This window comes from Pipra filicauda, unplaced genomic scaffold (genome assembly GCF_003945595.2).
Source record: "Pipra filicauda isolate LSUMZ 115617 unplaced genomic scaffold, ASM394559v2 scaffold43_size3849885_pilon, whole genome shotgun sequence".
Lineage (NCBI taxonomy): Eukaryota > Metazoa > Chordata > Aves > Passeriformes > Pipridae > Pipra > Pipra filicauda.
The window spans coordinates 2,309,529-2,328,436 of record NW_024104576.1 but is presented as its reverse complement, the minus strand read 5'-3'; the positions used below and the strand labels follow the sequence as shown (position 1 = coordinate 2,328,436).

Sequence of the window (18,908 nt, the reverse complement as noted above, 5' to 3'; positions counted from 1 at the left end):
GTGAGAATGGAAAGATGCTGTGAGGCAGCTCATTTTATGCAACTCCTTTATAATAAAATCCTGGCTCTGGTTTGGATCATCTCAGGCATCTGGAAAGGGTTTATTTAATGAGAAGGAAAATGTGAAGACATGAGAGTGTCCCTTAATGTATATGCAGTTCAGGCCGTTAATGGGGTAGTGGAGAGTGGTAGTGGGAAGTGACTGCTTTCCTTGAAGACTAAAGAGCTGAGGTCCTGGGGATTTGAGGCTAAACTTGAAGAGATTGTTGTGGTTTGCAGATCTTTATATAACCTCTCCCTAAGGCAAAAGGAATCAGCTTAATTGGTCACATTCTTCTATTGAACTGTTTATGTACTTTTCCATTTTGCTGTTTAACTTCCACCTAAATTATTTTGATAGCATTGAGTTGTTTCCTTTTGATGAGAACAAGAACCTAAGGGAAATCTTCATTTGCAGTTTCCTAGAAAGGAATTTTGCATCTTTCTGACCATACATCTAGTCTGCCTCAGCCCCAGTGCTGAGGGACAAAGGCCCTGCCTCCTTCCCTGCTCTTCTGAAGGTGCATTTGGGGCTTCCAGAGCAAATGTTGTGATAAAAGTCCTCGGACAACCTAAAGTGACAGTCTGATTTAGGGAAAAAAACTGTGAAGGATTAAACTGTGTGGTTTTGGAAGGCCTAAGTTGCTCAGCTTTTCTAGCACAACTCTTGGAGAGAAATTTCTGTACCATTGAGTCAGTATTTTCAGTCACAACAGGGTCTTAGGTATTAAAATGCCAATACTGTGAGTTCATCTGGGAAGGATCTGGTATAAAACTGATGGCTGGGGAAAGGAGTCTCCAGAGCTGCTGGGGAATGCTGCTTCTCCATCTGAAGATGCTTGCTTTGTGTGCCTACGTCCCAGATGGCTCCCTGGGAGGAGATTGCCTTTACGCTTGCTGACAGAGGGGACTTACTGGGCAATGCTTCAAAGGTTTTTTTGGATTATGGGCTAAATTCAGTCCATAGTGCTGAAGTTGCCGTTTGAGAATACTTTACGTTTGCTATCATCATTATGTAAAGATTAGGGTAAGCTGCCAGGGAGAGCTCAGAGGTTGTCTTTGAGCTGGGGCGAAGTTTCTTGCTTCATTCTCGTTCTAGCTGCAGAGTAGGAGTCTGAAGCAGAAAGGTGGGAGGGAGGTAAGGAAGAGCTGCATCAGCTGCTTGGACACGACCTTTCCTGGGGTGCAGAGAGCCAGGAAGCTGTGTTTGTGCTGGGGCAGCTGTATGCTGCTAGTGACTGCAGCCTGGCTGTGGTTACTGCTAGCATGAAGTGTTTGAGGCTGGGTTAGCTCCCTGTTTCTCAGCACTGTGTCTCTCTCCATGGAAGAAGCAGAACGAACCCCTGAAGAGTTGTTGCTGAACAGAGATATGGCTCAGTCTTCCAGTTCATTTTTTCTTCAGACTGCTTTTTCAGTTAACTTTTTCCTCCTTGTTTTCCTCAGCTTGAAGCAGAAGCAGTTTTCCGTGCCATCACTATTGCCAGTCGAATAAACTGCCCAGTGTACATCACCAAGGTGATGAGCAAGAGTGCAGCTGATATCATTGCACTGGCCAGAAAGAAAGGTAAGTGTCTTCCTTTTCTTCCCCAAACTTGTATTTTTTTGTTGAATAGAAGCTTAGTGAAAAAACCTGTACGTCTTGACCCCAATGACAGGCAATAGGGAGACGTTATCAAAGAATGGTAGCACCATCACACTCTAAATATTTATGGCTGGGAAAGATAAGGGGAAATCCTTTTAGATTTTTCAGTTGAGAAACTCTCCCCTTGAGGATCGCATTGTAACTCTTCTGGAACCTTTTTTCCCTTTTACTTTTTCCCTAGACTGCTGTATCTCCATTTGTGAGAGGGGGATACTTTATTTCTAACAAGGTCTAGCACATCCTCCATGCCAGTATTTCAGGTTGTTACCCTCTGAGGGGTGGCTTGGGCAGTGACCCTGCTCTTAGAGAAGCCTGGGGCTCGCTCCTAGCCTTGCTGCTGGAGGTTGACTCCCCCAGATGTGCACTGTGGGCCAACCCTGCTTGCTGGGCCCGTGGTGGAATCTAGGTTACAAAGCAGCCAAGAAGGACTTGTGACCCTGAAGGCAGCTGCTTTTGAAGCTGCATTTGCAAGTAAGGACTGTTCTGCTGGTTGGTACTACAGAGCTCATGAGCAATACGGAGAAGCCAAAGAGCAAATTATCGTCTTGATGTTTGTATTCTTGGAGACTTGGAGTGTGGTGCTGGGGACCATCTGCTGCTATCTGCTGGTGCTGTGCCCAACCTGGGAGTAGTAAAAAGGCATCTGTCTGCTGAAGGATCCACCACCCAATGCACTCCAAATTGTAGCAACAGAGAGAACGTGGCTGTGATTAAAACAGTACAAATTAAAACCAGGTCTGAACTGTCTCCTTCTGGATTAGAAAGAGAGATTTGTAAATACGCTGATCAAAAGCATGTGTAGCTCAGAGAGACTCCTTATTAATATTTTATCACATAGACAACACCAGGGCTGCCTAATTTTCTGGGAGCTACGCGGGCTGTGTAGCAGTGTGTGAATTATACATGGTGCATGCAGCAAGCAATGTAACTTGCTGAAGAAGAGAGTGGGTTGTAATTAGTTCCTAAATATCCTTGCTTTCTCCAAGGTCCTCTTGTTTTTGGAGAGCCGATCACTGCCAGCTTGGGCACAGATGGGACACATTACTGGAGCAAAAACTGGGCCAAGGCTGCAGCTTTTGTGACCTCACCACCTCTGAGCCCTGATCCTACCACTCCAGATCACTTAAATTCGCTCTTAGCATGGTAAGACTCTCATTTTTTTTTACAGGCTGACGGTGAGGCAAGTCCAAAAGCCATATGGGATGAAGCATCTAGGGATCAGTTTTCTTTAGACCAGTCTTGTACACGAAGCAGCGGAGAAGGAGCATAGAAAACCAGGGATAGTTATATCCTTATGCTTAGGCTGTCAGTCAGGCGAGCAGTCATGGACACTCCATGGTTAGCTTGATAGAGAGGCAACTGCTGGCTATTCAGGAATTAATTCTTCTCTTTCTGTTTTTCATGTGATTCCTAGTTGTACAATTAGATAGTCAGGACTTTGAACTGACTTTCTTTCTAGATCTCTGTTTTCTTTAGCTGAATTGTTAATCTATGATGAGATGGCATCCTCACTGTCCAGCATAAGCACCAGTATGGTGGATAGACCCCCATCTGTGAGACAAGACTCAGTGCTAAGCCCCAGTCATATGTGGCAAGCAGAGCCCCTGAAATGAGGGTTGTCCCTGAATGCAGAGATACCTAGAACTGAGAAAACTTTCCTGGGCCAATTTTTGTCAAAGCTGGTGTGGGGCTCTTCTGAAAACTGGCTTGTCCTAAACTAACTTGTATTTGTAGTAGAGTTCTGTGGTTTTTCCTCCTGCATATTGAAAACTTCTGACTTGGTAGTTTGTCTTCATCTGGGATAGACCAAAATCATAGAAGTTTACTTGTGTTAAGTTCTTGCAGCCTGGTTTTTACCTTTAGCTTCCCTTCTGTCTTTTTAGGCTCAGGGGTCCTCAAGCTGGAAGACAGCAAAGATGAGGGGTACATGTAGAGCAGGTTTGTCAGGAGAAAGAGGCCAGAGTGGATTACAAGAAGACTGTCAGGGACTTGGTTGGAGACACACGGGAGACTGAAGGCCATCACTTGACAGGGTGGGGATGTGGGCTGACTGCCTTGAGGTTGGCAGGGAAAGTTTAATCACTAGAGAGGTGAAAGGAATGAGGACAGCAGAGGGAGAAGTGTCTTTCTCTTATAGAAGACATCACCAGTGCCTTGCCAAAAACCCAGACTGTAAACCCATCTCTGAAAGTATTTTCTGGTTGTAGCCAACTGTGGGTCTCCTTTAGCTTAAGCAAAAGACCATGTGCTCTGAAATGATATAGAAATTCACAACTGAAGTCCCACCAGGATAGATTGCTAGTGATGAACTCAACTTACCATTCAAAACCTTATTTAACTCCTTACCTCTTGTCTCCCCTTTCTGGGGTTTCCAATGCTCTAGACAGTGCAGTAGAATTCGAACCTTAAAAGTTACCCGTTGGTCTTCAGAAAACTTTTCCTCCATGTGACTAACAGGCACGTAATGTGGCTGGCAGTGCCAGTGTGGCTGGTAAAGCCCTGGCATGTGAAATTCTGATGCCCTGGAGCTGGATGGGCACATACGTGTGATGGGAAGCTGCTGTCAGTCAGTGCCAGTGCTGTGGGGTGCACACATCTCTGCTTGCACTTGGTGGGTCAGGCTGTGCAGTCCCCCAGAGTCCACCCAGGCTTTAACTCAGCTGCTCTAATGATGCTGCATTAATGAATGCACAACTGAGCCCTGAGTTATGTGTGGCTCTGTTGAGACAGTCTGACGGCAGAAATGGTTTTCCATAATTGAACTTTTTGTTCCCTAAAATAACGATAATTTAAAAAATCACTTTCCTGGTGTGATCCATCAGTATCATCACTTGCAAAGAGTGAAGCTCATTGTGTGAGAGTAAGGCTCTTAGCCAGCACATGTGAATGTGTATCAAAATGTTTGGCTCTTTACTCTGTCAGACATGGCTATATGTTTTCTGGAAGAGAGTCCCAAAATAATAGTATGTGGGTCAAAGCAGATTAGCTAAAATAGCAAGAGAATTTTTAGAATTGGAATCCAAATAATGACTTTTTTAAACGAACATCAGAAAGACAAAACAAGGAGTTACAAAGTTTACATTATCCTTCAAGCATGCAAAAATGGCTTTTTTTTTCTAGTGGATTAAAGTCCTAGATCTTAAATGACAGCAGCTTAGCCTGCTTTCAGTTTTAATACTTCGAATCTATACTGTGCAACTAAAGAAAGAACTGTATATTTTATCCGTCTACCCTGCATTCGTGGGGAATTTTATGCAAGGGTGATGGTAAAGACATCATTTCACATTTCTATTGCACTGTACATTCGGATACCAGTATTTTACATTCATTAAAAAATCCTTACAACATCCTTCCTCTGCAAGCATGCAGCATACTGCTTGTGCTCCTTTCCACAGAAAGCATTGATTTTTCACTGAAAAGTCAAACGTCTAAAAAACCCAGCGTGTCTCATGGGGTTTGCAGATTGGATTTACCTCATGGGATTTGGTCCTTGTTTCATCTGTGGGCCATGAACCTGAGTTACCTTTCATCTTCCATGGTGGGCTGCTGCATTATTGCTGCTGTGATATGTCATCATATGTGAACCAGAGATGTGAAATCTTGGTGCCTCATGGAAGATGTAACTTGCCATGATAGTTTTGTTTATGGGGAAGAATAAGATGACAAGGTACTGGTCTGGTATTTATTTCGTGGTGATCCCTTCTTGTCTCTCAGTGTTTTAGTTGATGTGATGCTTCTCCCCTGTTGGACAGTAGAGTGCATCCAGACAGCAGGAGTGCCCGTGTGGTTAACTAGGAGGTGTTGGGCAGCTCTCAAGCAACATGCTTCAGCTTCAAAAATCTTCTGTTGATTTGACTGGACAGTGCAGTTCATGTCATTAATTGTCATTAAATGTCAGAGGAGAGGGAAAACGGAGTTCAGAGGAAGCAAGTCCTTTTCATCTTTCAGGGGCAGGAATTAGTAGCATAGTGTAAGAGTCACAGCACAACCTCAGGGAAATGGGCAGTGATACAGGGCCTGGCTGTGATATTCAGGTTTTCATGGTTGTATCCATCAGAGTGCAGAAAAGAGAGAGGGTAAGCCACAGGAAGCTTTGCTGACAGAGGATCATCAAAAAGGAAGAAATGGCATTTCAATCTTCTGACTTTATTGTTGCGTTAGAATAAATGAACGTGTAACTGATGGATTTGGTTTAATCCTATGGAGTAACACCAGACAGTCTTTAATAATCAAGAAAAGCTAAAACATTAAATTCTTGGGTTTGGCTTCTTCTAAAATGTGGATGAATGGGTGTGAGCATGGCGAAGAACCAGAAAATAGGCTAAAGGTTCTTCTCTGCCAGCAGTCATTAAGGCTGGCAGCCCAGAAAATTGCAGTAGAATTACTGAAGTGTGACCCTTTTTTCTTCAACACTTTGCTATTTGTTAGCTTTTTGGGTCTAAATTTGTGGACTGGAATCATTCAGATGTTTCAGAGCTGGAACTTACATAATCAGTTAGAGAAAAGGATGACAGGCTCTTGGGGACATCACCCTTGTGGAGTGATGGAAGAGAAATCATAGTTTTAATGTACTTGCCTCCTGTAAGTTTAATCAAGAGCTAAAAATATCACCTATTTCCTGTGGATATTGGAGAACCTGTCTTCTTTTTTGTCATTCTATTTTTGCAAGATTCTGCATATTGATTATGTTCTTCCTCCTTATTCCCGAGAGCAGCTGTGATCCAGTTCTGCTCTCTGAAAACAAAATTTTCTCTAGGCTGAAAAAACCTGACTTCATAAATAAAAGCATTATTAGATGGTAGATCTTTTTGTGTTTTATTCCATGCCTTTTTCTGTGTAAGACCTTTAAATTAGATAAATCCAGAGCATGTGTTTGACTTGCACTATGCCTTTTGATGTTTAATGAGAAGACTACCTCAAAAAAAATTTCCTTTTCTATTTTCATGGTTCTGTTTTGGAAGGTCAGATATAAGTATTCATGTAAGGTTTGCAAGAAAAATATATGTGCAAGAGAGAAATACAGAGAAATAAGCTTGATGCTCATGACTTTGCACTGTAAAATTTGCCATTACTTTTTAATGTGGTTGTGAATTAATGTATCTCGAGAGTGGCAGACATTTCATACAAGCTTCCGATCATTTCCTTAATCCTGGATTAATCCTTTGTCCTGGTTAGTGGGGTTTTGCCTGATCTCTGTTGATAAGCAGCCTAAAACCAGAGGGGGCTGTAATCCAGGAGTTCAGTGTGCTCCTGGGGGAAAGTGGAGATGTCCAGTGCCATTGTTGCTCTTCAGTGATCTGTAGCCAACATGTAAAGGCTGCTGGCATGATTTACAGCCTATGCCTCTGGTGTGTAGGCTTGAAAGGTCCATCCTCAGCGTCTGAGACCAAGGTCACCTTGGTCATGCCTGATCTAAACCTTCTGTGTGTTAACTCCACAGTGGGGACCTGCAGGTGACGGGAAGTGGACATTGCCCATATAGCACTGCCCAGAAAGCTGTTGGAAAGGACAACTTCACTATGATTCCTGAAGGGGTCAATGGAATTGAGGAAAGGATGACTGTTGTCTGGGACAAGGCTGTAGTAAGTAATTGCTTACTTTTATTGACTAAAAAAAAATGGAGTGTTGGCTGAATAATGAAGGCCAGGAGACTCTTGGCCAGTACTTTAATGACTTTCTAATATATTTCTGAAAATTCCCTGAGAGAATGCTACTGCGAGGTGAATTGCTTGTTTCAAAAACCTCTTCCAGTTGTTTAAACTCAGGGCTGTGTTTCAGTTCTGACACTGCACCACAATTGCATTTTATTAGACCTGAGGCTTCCCAGACTCCACTGCTCTATTTTCCGGTCGTGTCAGAGCGGATGCTTCTGAGAGTTGTAGTACCTGGAGCAATCTAATGGTTCTGAAGTGGACCTCATATAAACGTGATGAATGGATTGTTTGAATTTGGGAAGTGTCTCGTCGTTTTTGAGAAATTACAAATGGATGGCAGCTGAACCTGAGGCTAAATGATGAAATGCTTTGAAGGAGAACATTGCACATAATTCATACTGGCATGTTTTGCAGGGGACTGCCAGTATAAGTCAGCAATTTTTTGATGATTCCATGGATCATAATGTATAGTGATATTCTCCCTCTATTGTCTGTCTCCACATACACACTCACGCACACTCACACACACACACTCATGACCTTACATTGCATTGTGCTCAAATGCATATTGCAAACTGGGAAGTGGTAGCATTTACAGTGCTCCAATGAGCACTTCTCCCAGACTGTATTTCATAACCACTTTCTTCAGGGACTGCTATTGAGATTCCAAGCACAGAAGCAGCGTCGTGCTTGGTACCTGCCATGTAGAAACAAAGCAGGGAAGCAAGCAAAGCGCAGCCAACCAGTGATGCTTCTCTTTTGTTACTCCCTCAGGGGGAAGGACCTGCAGCAAGGGCTGCAACATGGGATTTACAGGTGGTAACATTCAGTCCTGTGCCACCGAGTAGCTTATATTTTGCAAATCTCATGTTTTACCAGGCAGGACATAAGTTTTTATTTAATACTAAAAAGTTTGGTGGTGGTGTTTTTCCTTAGAACATTGTCCTTGCTCATTGCCAGGGAAGACCCCAAAGTACTCTACTGAGAAATCAAAATGCTGTTGTGTTCAGTTGCGACTACCATGCAAAGTTCTATTCATGGTGACATTTCTCCAGGCAAGGATTTTATAATTGGGGTTGTATTACTCAGATGTATAGATTTGGTAATACTAATAATAGAATGGACCTAATTTGCAAGAAATGTTCCCAGAAGTGTTGGACTCTTGATCTTTTGTTTCATTTCCTAATACTCATATACGTTTCTCTGTTTTAAAATTGGTTAAACATTTAAATGGAAATTACTGGGACTAGCAACAGAACACACTTAGGCATCAATGTGTAGAGAAAGAGACCTTAGGTGACTGAGGACCTTGGTGGTATCACCTGCATTAAGGTTTCATTGGCTGTTCTTTGCAGTGCCTGGAGTAACACATTCATTTATTTGAAACTCCCAAGTAATGTGCTTTATATAAAGTCCTGTGGGATAAAATTTGTTTCATGCAACATCACTGTATCTATAAAGTACATACTTTCCCGTACTGTTCAGTACTCTGAATAGTAAATCTCCATTTCATAAGCATGTTTTGCTCACATCACATTGTTTTTAGGCCACGGGCAAGATGGATGAGAGCCAGTTCGTAGCTGTCACCAGCACCAATGCTGCCAAAATCTTTAATCTGTATCCAAGAAAAGGCCGGATTGCTGTAGGATCGGATGCTGATGTTGTTATTTGGGACCCTGATAAGGTGAAGACTATAACAGCCAAAAGCCATAAATCGGTAAGGACAAAAGGAAAACCAGAAAGAAAAAAGAAATGTCACTGTTACTTTTCAGCTGTTGATCCTAAATCATGTGAACACCAAATGCAGGGGATACAGAGGAGTGGAGTAACTGCCTGCTCCTATTCTGAAATGGGTAAAAGTTTCAGGACATGAAAGTATTGAAATCCTGCATTGGAAGCATTGGGATCAGGATCTTTTCTCTCTGCCTATACCCTTGCACTATGTATTTCTTTCATGCTTTAGGCAGATCTGTAAATAGGTGTGAAACAGCAGCTCTGCAGCTGAGATTAATAAGTCTGTGAGGATAAATTTAAAACCAGCTCATTTTTTTTGTTCACCTGAAAAGTACCTAATATTATAAATTGCATGATTAAATCAACAGTATTCTAAACTATGAGAGATGATGAAATATTTTGATAATACAGCTCTAATCAGCTTCATGAATCAGATTTTCTGTTTAATTCCAGAGTTTTGCCACATACATCTCTGCCCTTAGTGCAGAGTACTAGAGACTGCTAGTCTCTTTGATTTTGACTGACTGGTTTTACCTTATATGTTGTCTATCTTAGTTGTTACCTTATTGCTCAGTGCTTTGATCTTTTGCATTGGGGAATTCTTCCGAAAGTTTTACTGGAAATCCAGTAAAATGTTTTATATTAAAAAGGCAAAAACCACTTAGAAACCTTTAAAAAGTAAGTTTAGGTGATTCAGTTTCTATTTCTCTCTTGGGATCTTTCTGTATTTTCAAGAAAGTAGTAATCACACCTGCCCTGTCATTCCCATTAAGACTCAGGCTTTCCTGGTCCTTTCTGGACATTTTCAGGCAGAAGTATGTGTGCTGGCCCCTTTGAAATTCACTTACTTGAAAGTCACAACAGATGCATGGCTGGACCAGGTCCTCTGGATATCCAGCAGCTGAGTCACAATTTTCCTTCACATTAAGGGTACCATAATTCTAGAGGCTCTGGAAAAATACAGCAAGTCTTCAAAAACAAGTGAGAAAAAGCCTTGATGGAAAATGAGAAATAGAAGGAAAAGTCTGATCCAGGAAAGTCTGACCAGAAAAATCCTTTAAAGTGATTTCATAATGCATTACTTTTCCTTCATACAAACCAATTTTATACATTTATTGATGGCTGTTATCTAAAACTATGACTACAAATACAGATTATAAATTACTATTTGAAAGAGATCTGGCAGTGAATATGTTGGTTCATTCTCAGGCCATTGAGTACAACATCTTTGAAGGAATGGAGTGCCATGGTGCCCCACTTGTGGTCATAAGCCAAGGGAAGATTGTGTATGAAGATGGAAACCTGCACGTAAATAAGGGAATGGGCCGCTTCATCCCTCGCAAACCTTTCCCTGAATATCTTTACCAGCGCATCAAAATCAGGAATAAGGTAACGTCAAATACTACTTAATCTTCTTTGTAGCCAAACCCTCTTGAAACCACAGCAGCGTAGGTTTTTAATGTTACTGTGCTTAATGAGTCCATTTCAGATGGATTGTATATGACTTGTTCAAAAAATGACCACAAAACTAGTTCCTCTGCAATTGTGAACTGATGTAACACCATGAGCTTCAGTGTGTAGAGCACATAATTGTCAGTTGGGCATAATTGCCTTCTGTCCAGCTGTGCAGGCTTTTGAAGGGAGGTAGAATAGTGATAGAATTTACTTTCAGTTAAAATTCAGGAAAAGATAAAGCTGCTTGTGGAGGAGGGTTAAGCAGAACAAAACCAGAATTTTAAATTGCATACTGAACTGCCACACTGCAGAGAAGAAAAGCATCTAAGCCAGAGATACTCATTATATTGGGCATCTCTGAACTACTGTTAGTGCATTTGCTGAGCTGGATATTAGCAGCATTCATAACTCAGAAAACTTTTCTCTTTTGATAAATAAAAAGCTTGGGAAGTGACCAAAATTAAGACTGGATCACTTCCGGTTTTCAGTTGTTATATCTGTCCTGCTCTTTTGAAAACCAATTGGTTGGGCACTAGTTTGGGGTTATTTGGAAATTGCTTCTTGCCACTGAGCAAGAAAGTCACTGTGAGAGCAGAGATAATGAAAAAAATTGACTAAAACTCATATTTTCTTTAACCAACCATGTATAATAGGCTGTGAGACTGGCAGCTGAAATTTAGTCTATGAACAGGTTGATAGTTTCTGTCTTTCGTCATTTATGATACAAAGTCTGTCAAACTGCAGAAAAAAGGTTTGCACTTCTTAGGAGTAAAGGCCCAGTAAAATGGAAATGCACCTGCCAAAGTTTTGCAGAATACCAATCAGTGTTGCTTTTTTTTTTTTTTTTTACATAATCCATGTAGATGACATGGGCCTTCTCTTCACACTTGCCTCTCAAGGGTTTAACTCTTGGGAGTGCTATATGAATTAGTGATGATGTCATTAGAATACTGAAACCAGCATGTTAAAAACAAGTATCAGAGAATAGTGTCTTGTAGCAGGAATTTGCACAAAGGTAACTGGGCTAAGTAACTTGTGTCTTGCAAGTGGGCCTGGATTTTGGGAGACTTTTGATACTTGGGCCAGGTGTGCAAAGAGACAAAGAAAGGGACTGCTGTTTTTGCTCCTACAGCTCCCTCTGCTGCCTGCCCAGAGGAAGGGAGAGCAGATCCGTGACTGCATTTTTTTTTCCCACTGTCAAATTTTATCCATTGGAAATATTTAGAAAAACCCAGTCATGGTAGTATCAGCTGCCGTATGATCATGTCAGTGCACGACAGAGGAATACAGAAAACACATATCAAGCAAGGGACTGCAAAACAAGGAACTGGCACAGGTTAGCAGTATAAATTTATCCCTGGAGCAGGGATAGGAGTATAAATTCGTGCTTTTGTGGGTCCCTGGAAGATGCATTCATTGCTGTGATTGGCATCTGCTTTCTTCTGAGCATTAGTTTGGCTCAGCTTGCAAGACAGTGGCTCTTCTGAGCCTGATGTCCCCGTCACCAAAAGCAAGGATTTCTGTGAGAGCTGGATTAAACCCCTGTAATAGTGTCTTTCTGTACAGTGTTTTAATTTCATTTTTAACCTGTTGGGGAAATGGCTCTGAAAACCATAATCTTGTAGTCTCAGACTTCTGATCTTTTTGTAGTCTCAGACTTCTGATCTTTTTGATGAGCTTTGGATTCTGCAATTCAATGGCTTCAGGCTCTTTCTGAAAGTTGGAACTGTTCTTATTAAAATATTATTTCCTAGATTGCTATGATTTTAAGGCCAGTGAAGTTGTTTTGATTCTTTTCTCATATTCCTCATAAGAACTGTACAGGGAAAAAATGTGGAGACAGAGAAGTGAAATCAGAACTCAAGTGACAGATACTTTATTGACAAATATTATAAGATGGGTCCCATGCCACAGTGTGGCGTACAGTTGCTTTTCTAGTTGATGACAAGAAGTTGAAACTTTTGAAACTTTTGAAATTTAATTTAAAAATTGCCACCACTTTTCAATGAAGAGAATTGAGATCTTTGAAGGGGAGGAGCAGAGGGAATACAGGTAGGAGAGAAATTGCTGCAGTTGGTATAGTGGGTATCAGTCTGTTACAACCCAAGTGTAATTTGGCAGTGGAATGGAGAGAGAAAATATGATTGTGATTGATCTTACGTAAAATAAACATCTTAGGTCAACCTTTGTTGTTTTGAATCCCATTTCACCCCATTGATTGTGAAGAAAGCCTGATAAGGATCTCTCTCATAATTTATATATATAGAAATGGAAGGAGGAATTTGTAATTTCCTGTATATATAAAGCAAACTGCAGCTTTGCTCTATATATAGCAGAATATAGCTCTGTGCTCAGTGCTCTCTACATGCAGGCAGGAGTATCTTTTGGCAGCATTATCAGAGCATTCAGTGTCTGGATTTTTACTTTCCTCTTGATCTAGGTGGGAGGACTGCAAGGAGTCTCCAGAGGAATGTATGATGGGCCTGTGTATGAGATCTCAGCTACGCCAAAATATGCAACTCCTGCACCCTCAACTAAATCCTCCCCTGCCAAAAACCAGCCCCCACCAATCAGAAACCTCCATCAATCCAATTTCAGCTTATCAGGTAAGTCAACCTGACTAATGAGAAACATTTTAAAGCCATGTTTGGATTATTGGTGATAAATTTCAACCATAATTACTTCTTTAATAAAATGTCAAAGGATTGTATATACTCATATACATGCATATACTTACATACACACACACACACACACACACACACACACATATACACATGTACGTATACACGTTTTTATGCATTCTTCCCTAGGAATATTTTACACATTGCCAAATATTCAAGATGCTTGCAATTTGAAATTTTTCTGTGTCAGTCTTCCATTACTATTTACCTGGCCCACTGCAATTAACTGAGGCCACTGGTTGATGTGACTGAAGCCCCTTGGTGGTGTGTACAGCTGGTGGGACTTGGGTCTGGTGCAACCCTTCTGTCTCAGACAGCTCAGATGCTCCATCACCAGAAGCTGCTAGACATGGAAACCTCCACTGTCCTTGTCCTTGGTTGTAAACCATGTGCAGAAATCATTCGTATGCAGATTGGAGTATTTCTTACCCTCTTTGCTCTTGGTGTCCAAAACATTTTCCATGGTACGTAAGAAATAGACTGGAAAATCATCCTTTGGGGTTGCTGGAAATAATTCTTGTCCTCTGAAGACAATTACAAGTGTTTCAAATCCTTGTCTTTCAAAAGTCTACAGCCCCAGTGGTGAATAATGCCTCCATATGGTGTTACAAAAGTCATTGGATTTTCTCCCTTGTGGGAGCTAATGGTGGAGTTTTCCTCCCTGACAGATCCTGTCTTAGAAACTAAACGAAACTTCTGGAAGAAAATCCAAGGAAAGCAAATATATTAAAAACCTTTCTAGTGAGTTGAAGTATATTTTTGCCAATACACCTGGGGCCAGGATGACATATACAGATCTATATGAAGCTATATAAAGCAGAAAAAGTGCTTAGAAATTTGACATCTTAGTAATAATTAGTAAGTGGGATTTTCATAAGCATCTGAAGCTGTGGTTTCACAGTCCACTGCTGGATCTGTGTACTACCAAGGCATCTGGTGGTACAAATTTGATCCAAATGGTGCAATCACACATTACTATGTTCTTTTGAAATTAAGCAGAACCAGAGACTATGATAACATTTTAAATTACTCCACACATTTATGGTAGTCTTACATTGCCTTTAGGAAACTGAGTGTGATCAGGCAATATTTAGCCTGTCAGAAAGCTTGCTGTCCCCTTAAGCTTAACCTTTCAACATTTTAAAATGCAGTTTGAAGTGGGTGTGAGTTTACATCAGCTCAGTGCTCCTTTCCTCGTGGATTTATCATTGCTAACATCAAATTTACTGTACTGTTGACCCAAGGGCTCAGTAGGGACAGATACTCTAAATCGGTGACACAGTTTTGAAAAATCCAGTCTGCAAGTACATGTTTTGGGCTTTTTTTTGTAGTTAGTAATACTTTCTGTCAGGGTCTGATCTCGAAAGGGAATCCAGTCCATAGCCTGTCATGGGCTCTTCTTCAGGTTGGTGGAATACAATTCCCCATGTAGCGTGAACATCAGTCTGATCCTAAACATTTCATCCTACACTTCCCATTCAAGACAACTGGAATTAAGGCACAGAAATGTACCTTGAAGATCAGTTTAGCATTTCAGTCAGAGGTCAGCTCAAGAGAAACCAGCACATGGTCATGTGAGAGAAGCATAGCCAGGTAAAATCTCACTGCTGATGGTTTATTCCTTTTCATAGCTTTGTTTCCTCATTCTCTGCTGTTGCAGGAGCTCAGATTGATGACAACAACCCGCGTCGTACTGGCCACCGCATCGTGGCACCTCCTGGTGGTCGCTCTAATATTACCAGCCTTGGCTGAAAACTGATGATGGACAGAAACAGGAGGATGAAGGATTATGGGAATAATGTCCATTCCCTTCAATATCTGTGTTATTGAGCCCACAGTTTTATTTGGTACTAATGGAAATAAAAACAAAAATGTCTTTCTTTTTTTTTTTTTTTTTTTGTATAGAAGAGGTGATAATAGTGTGGTGTGTTTGCTTGGAACTACTTGCCTCACAATTGTGCTTTCATGCCATAGTCACCTTAAAGCATGGTGCTTCTATTGCCCCTTTAGTGACTACAGGTTTTAGCTTTGTCTTGTAACTGAATGATGGTTCCTTTGCACCCTTTCGCTGTATTAGAGTAGTTAGTGCATGTTACTGAGTTATTTATGCAAGTTGCATTCTGTGAGTGAGTCCCTTTAGAACACGTTGCCAACAATTGACTAGACACAATGCCAAGATTAATGTCTGTATTTGAGAAACACCACCAAAAACACTTATGAAGGAAGAAAATGGCCATCTTGAAAGTAAGCAGTAGAGTAGTATAGGCAGCTTCTGTTTAATCTTTAATTTATTATAAACCCAAGAAGCACTTCTCTCAGACACAGAAGATCATCGGGACACGTAATGACAAATGGTCTCCGTAGCACCTGTCTGTTCCCACTCGGTACATTCCAAGTCTGTGTCCTTCTTGTTTCCATTTTAGACAGAGCCATAATTTTTACATACCAATGCCATTGCCACCCCTGCAGGGATTTCTCCACCTGGGCAGTAGTGCTCTCCTTCTGCATGAGATTTTTGGTACTTACAGATAATCCAAGTTGCCGTCGGATTTTTAAAGTTTTTTGTACAAACTTTTTCCTTTGTAATCACATGCATTTTTACTTACTCTACCGTATCAAGATCTACTAGTTGTGGTTCAATTTCTGAATTCAAAGCTTGTGAAATAAAAGAAATTAATTGATGGGTAAGCGTCCTCCTCTGCTTTCCGGTGCTGTGACTCAATGATTGAAAATTTAGAGTGGAGAAACTCAAGAGAAGTTGTCTCTTAGGTTGACATCGTGCCATTGAAGGAAACTCCTTAGATCACAAGCGTTGTTAAAGACATCATTACAGATGTCTGCATACTATATGTCTTAAGTAAACAGAGCTCACAGTAAATGTTCGTACTAAAAATTGTACTTACTAATGGTTGGTCTCAGTCTTAGAGGTCTTTTCCAACCTTAATGATTCTGCAATTCTGTGACATTGCAGCTGCCTCAGTTAACTTTCTCCCAGGACCTTCAGGTCTACATTTTATTTGCCTGAAGTGGTAACTCATTGCCATTAACCTCGTCTGTAGTACAGAAGCAGTATGCAGTGCTCCAGTTTGACCTAAACTGTATTTGAGTTCATACTGGTTTTCTCTGCTGACAGTCCCTGCAAGTGTCCTGGCATGGCATGAACAAGACATGCTCCAGGTCAGGTGAGGAAAGTGGACTTTAATTCTGACTCTGAGAATGAATGAAGTTTTTTCTCCTTGTCTTTCTGACTCTCACAAACTATGTAAAGAAACCTTATTTCCTGTCACTTTTTACTTGTCTAATTGTGTTGCAGATGCTGTGGGAGGTGTGGGCTACAGCGGAGGTGGGGTGCTAAGAGATTAAGGAGGTCAGCAGAACACCTTCCCCTGTGCCACTTTGCCTTTGTCTACACTGCAAAGCTGCACCAGGAAAAGTCTTGCAGCAGCGTGGTGCCACTGTAGTGGTTTTATCTAACTGCACCCATCCATCCCATCCACACAGCAGTAACTTGGGTTGGCACAGACTTGGTGATAGCCAGGTGCATGTGGGACATAAATGTTTTGGGAAGTAGCCTACCTGAAGCCTGTCATTCTGAAGCCAGTATGGCATCACCTCTGGCTTCCCCGAGAAAGGAACTGCTACCCTGGAAAACTCCATTTGGATCAGCTTGGTCAGAAACCTGGCAGCAGAGCTAGTCTGAACAGCCAGCTTTTCTTTTTTCCTTGGCTCTGGGCTGAACCAGTGGAGAAACACTGCAGTTCAGTCTGCAGTGACCTGAATTGATTGCTCCCAAAAAGAGGAAAATAATGCTTTTCATGAACAATCCCTTCCGCTAAGAATTCATGTTTCCTATTGCCTGGAGAGTACTCTCATCCCCAGCTCTGCTTGGTGGTTCAGATATTTTATGACATGAATTAAAATAAATTGCTCACTTGGTGGTTCAGGTTGTTTATAGGAAGTAAAATAACACTAGCAGAGAAGCCTGAGGACAACCTGCCCTGGAATAACCTACAGCCTAGCAGGTAAGGCAGTCCTGAAATGTCAAGTCTCCATTTTATCTGTCCTATTCCAACCCATTTGCTGTGAATGTTGACAGCCAGCAATGGTTTTGGTGATGTAACCCTGACAGCAGAAATACAGCTGATTTGTGAAGTGATGCAGCAAATTTGACAGTGCGAAAATTTCGAAACTGCTGGTTACAATTTCCATAGTGCTTTCCTTGCATGCTTTGGTGCAAGTAGCAATTGTTGCTCATCTCCAAATACAACTCCTACTCAATGTATGAGGCTCGTCATGCTTGAGGTGGTAGAAATGATCATTGTGTAACCAGTGTTGAGATTCCACTTTTCCTACGTGCTTAACAGCATCTTAAACCAAAGAACCCTTTGCCTACAAGCTACTTAAAGATCCACTGTTAACATGCATTTATTTTTTCACAGTGAAGAGTCTGTGATTAAATACATGTGTGGGTGTTTGAGAGGCATTTCATGGTTCAGTGCTTCTGGTGTGAACAAGACTGTGCTTGTCAGGTCAATGTGACTATCCTACGATTTCTCCAAGGAGAAATACCCCAGTGTACCCATGAGGTTCATAAGCCCCTGCAGCCTGGCCACTGCTGCCACGGGGCTGCTGAGGGGCAGCCTGTAGAAAACCTGTGGATCCTGTGCTGTGCCAGAGTCTCTGCTCTGAACATGCAATGCTGCCTGGATGTGATTCAAGCAGCAATTGTTTGGAGCACAGGCACCCTACGTGGATGTTACTGTGATACCATCAGAGAAATGGCATGTGCCATTGCTCATGGAGGGTTAAATAAAGCAAGGTAAGTGGTGCTTCCCTTACCAGCTGGAGGCCTATTTCATAGCGATGCCACTGCCCCTACATCACTAACCTGTCCTGAAGACAATAAAACTAACAGCAAAGAAAATGTGGATTAGCTGGTGATCCGAGCGCATCCTGCAGAATAGGAAACTCTACTTGAGTTTGCTTCCTTGTAGGAGCACCAAGCTAGGAGATGTTCAGTTTGTGAACTTGGGGGTGGGGAGCTGCTGTTACCTCACTAAAGTTGGTAGCAGTGCAGAGCTTTCATGCTTTCTGAATCATCAAGCTTCTAAAAATTTGCAGCAGATGTATATATACCAGATGTAGCCCTAATGGTGTAGAACTTGCTCTTCCGTGTTGCTATTTGCAGACCACTTAAAATAAGTCTCTGCAACCAGCCTGAGGATTATCTGTCAATCAAGTGATGTGGAAGAGAAGGCTGGATCCATAGATCACCAAGGAGGTGGCAAGAAGAATTTGTTGTATTGTTTTCCAGGATTTCATCTTCTTGACATAAACACTTGTCCAAGGAAAAGTCTTCAGTGTACAAAATATCTACTCAGATATCTATCAGTTCATGTAAATATAGCCTGACATTAATAACAGGTGTTGCATTAAAAAAAATAATTAAAAATTAGAAACATTGCAAATCTGCATGATAAAAGACAACTTCATAATTAGAATATCAGTCTGGAATAGCAATGATTTAATTCAAGTTGTATCTTAATCCTGTGTAATTGCTAAGGAGCTCTTGGTATAAAAAAAATGTATTTTCATTCCAGGTTCAACAGAACACCGGATTTTGTATTTTTTTTCTGTTTTGCTTCAGGAAGTGTCCATGGATTCAGTGCTTGCATCTGAATTTTCACCTCCCTTAAAAATT

At 41.4% G+C, this 18,908-nt stretch overlaps 1 protein-coding gene across 2 annotated transcripts in view; it reads left to right on the top strand.

The window, feature by feature from the left end:
- Positions 1-15,889, top strand: part of CRMP1 (collapsin response mediator protein 1) — a 51,233-nt gene extending 35,344 nt beyond the window's left edge. For both annotated transcript variants that reach the window (XM_027736211.2, XM_027736214.2), the window contains exons 8-14: positions 1,482-1,602; positions 2,667-2,823; positions 7,121-7,262; positions 8,881-9,051; positions 10,278-10,457; positions 12,964-13,129; positions 14,868-15,889. In XM_027736211.2, the coding sequence (XP_027592012.2) occupies positions 1,482-1,602; positions 2,667-2,823; positions 7,121-7,262; positions 8,881-9,051; positions 10,278-10,457; positions 12,964-13,129; positions 14,868-14,959 (1,029 nt within the window). In that variant the 3' untranslated portion in view covers positions 14,960-15,889. The remainder of the gene's footprint in view (positions 1-1,481; positions 1,603-2,666; positions 2,824-7,120; positions 7,263-8,880; positions 9,052-10,277; positions 10,458-12,963; positions 13,130-14,867) is intronic.
- The last annotated feature ends 3,019 nt before the right edge of the window (positions 15,890-18,908 follow it).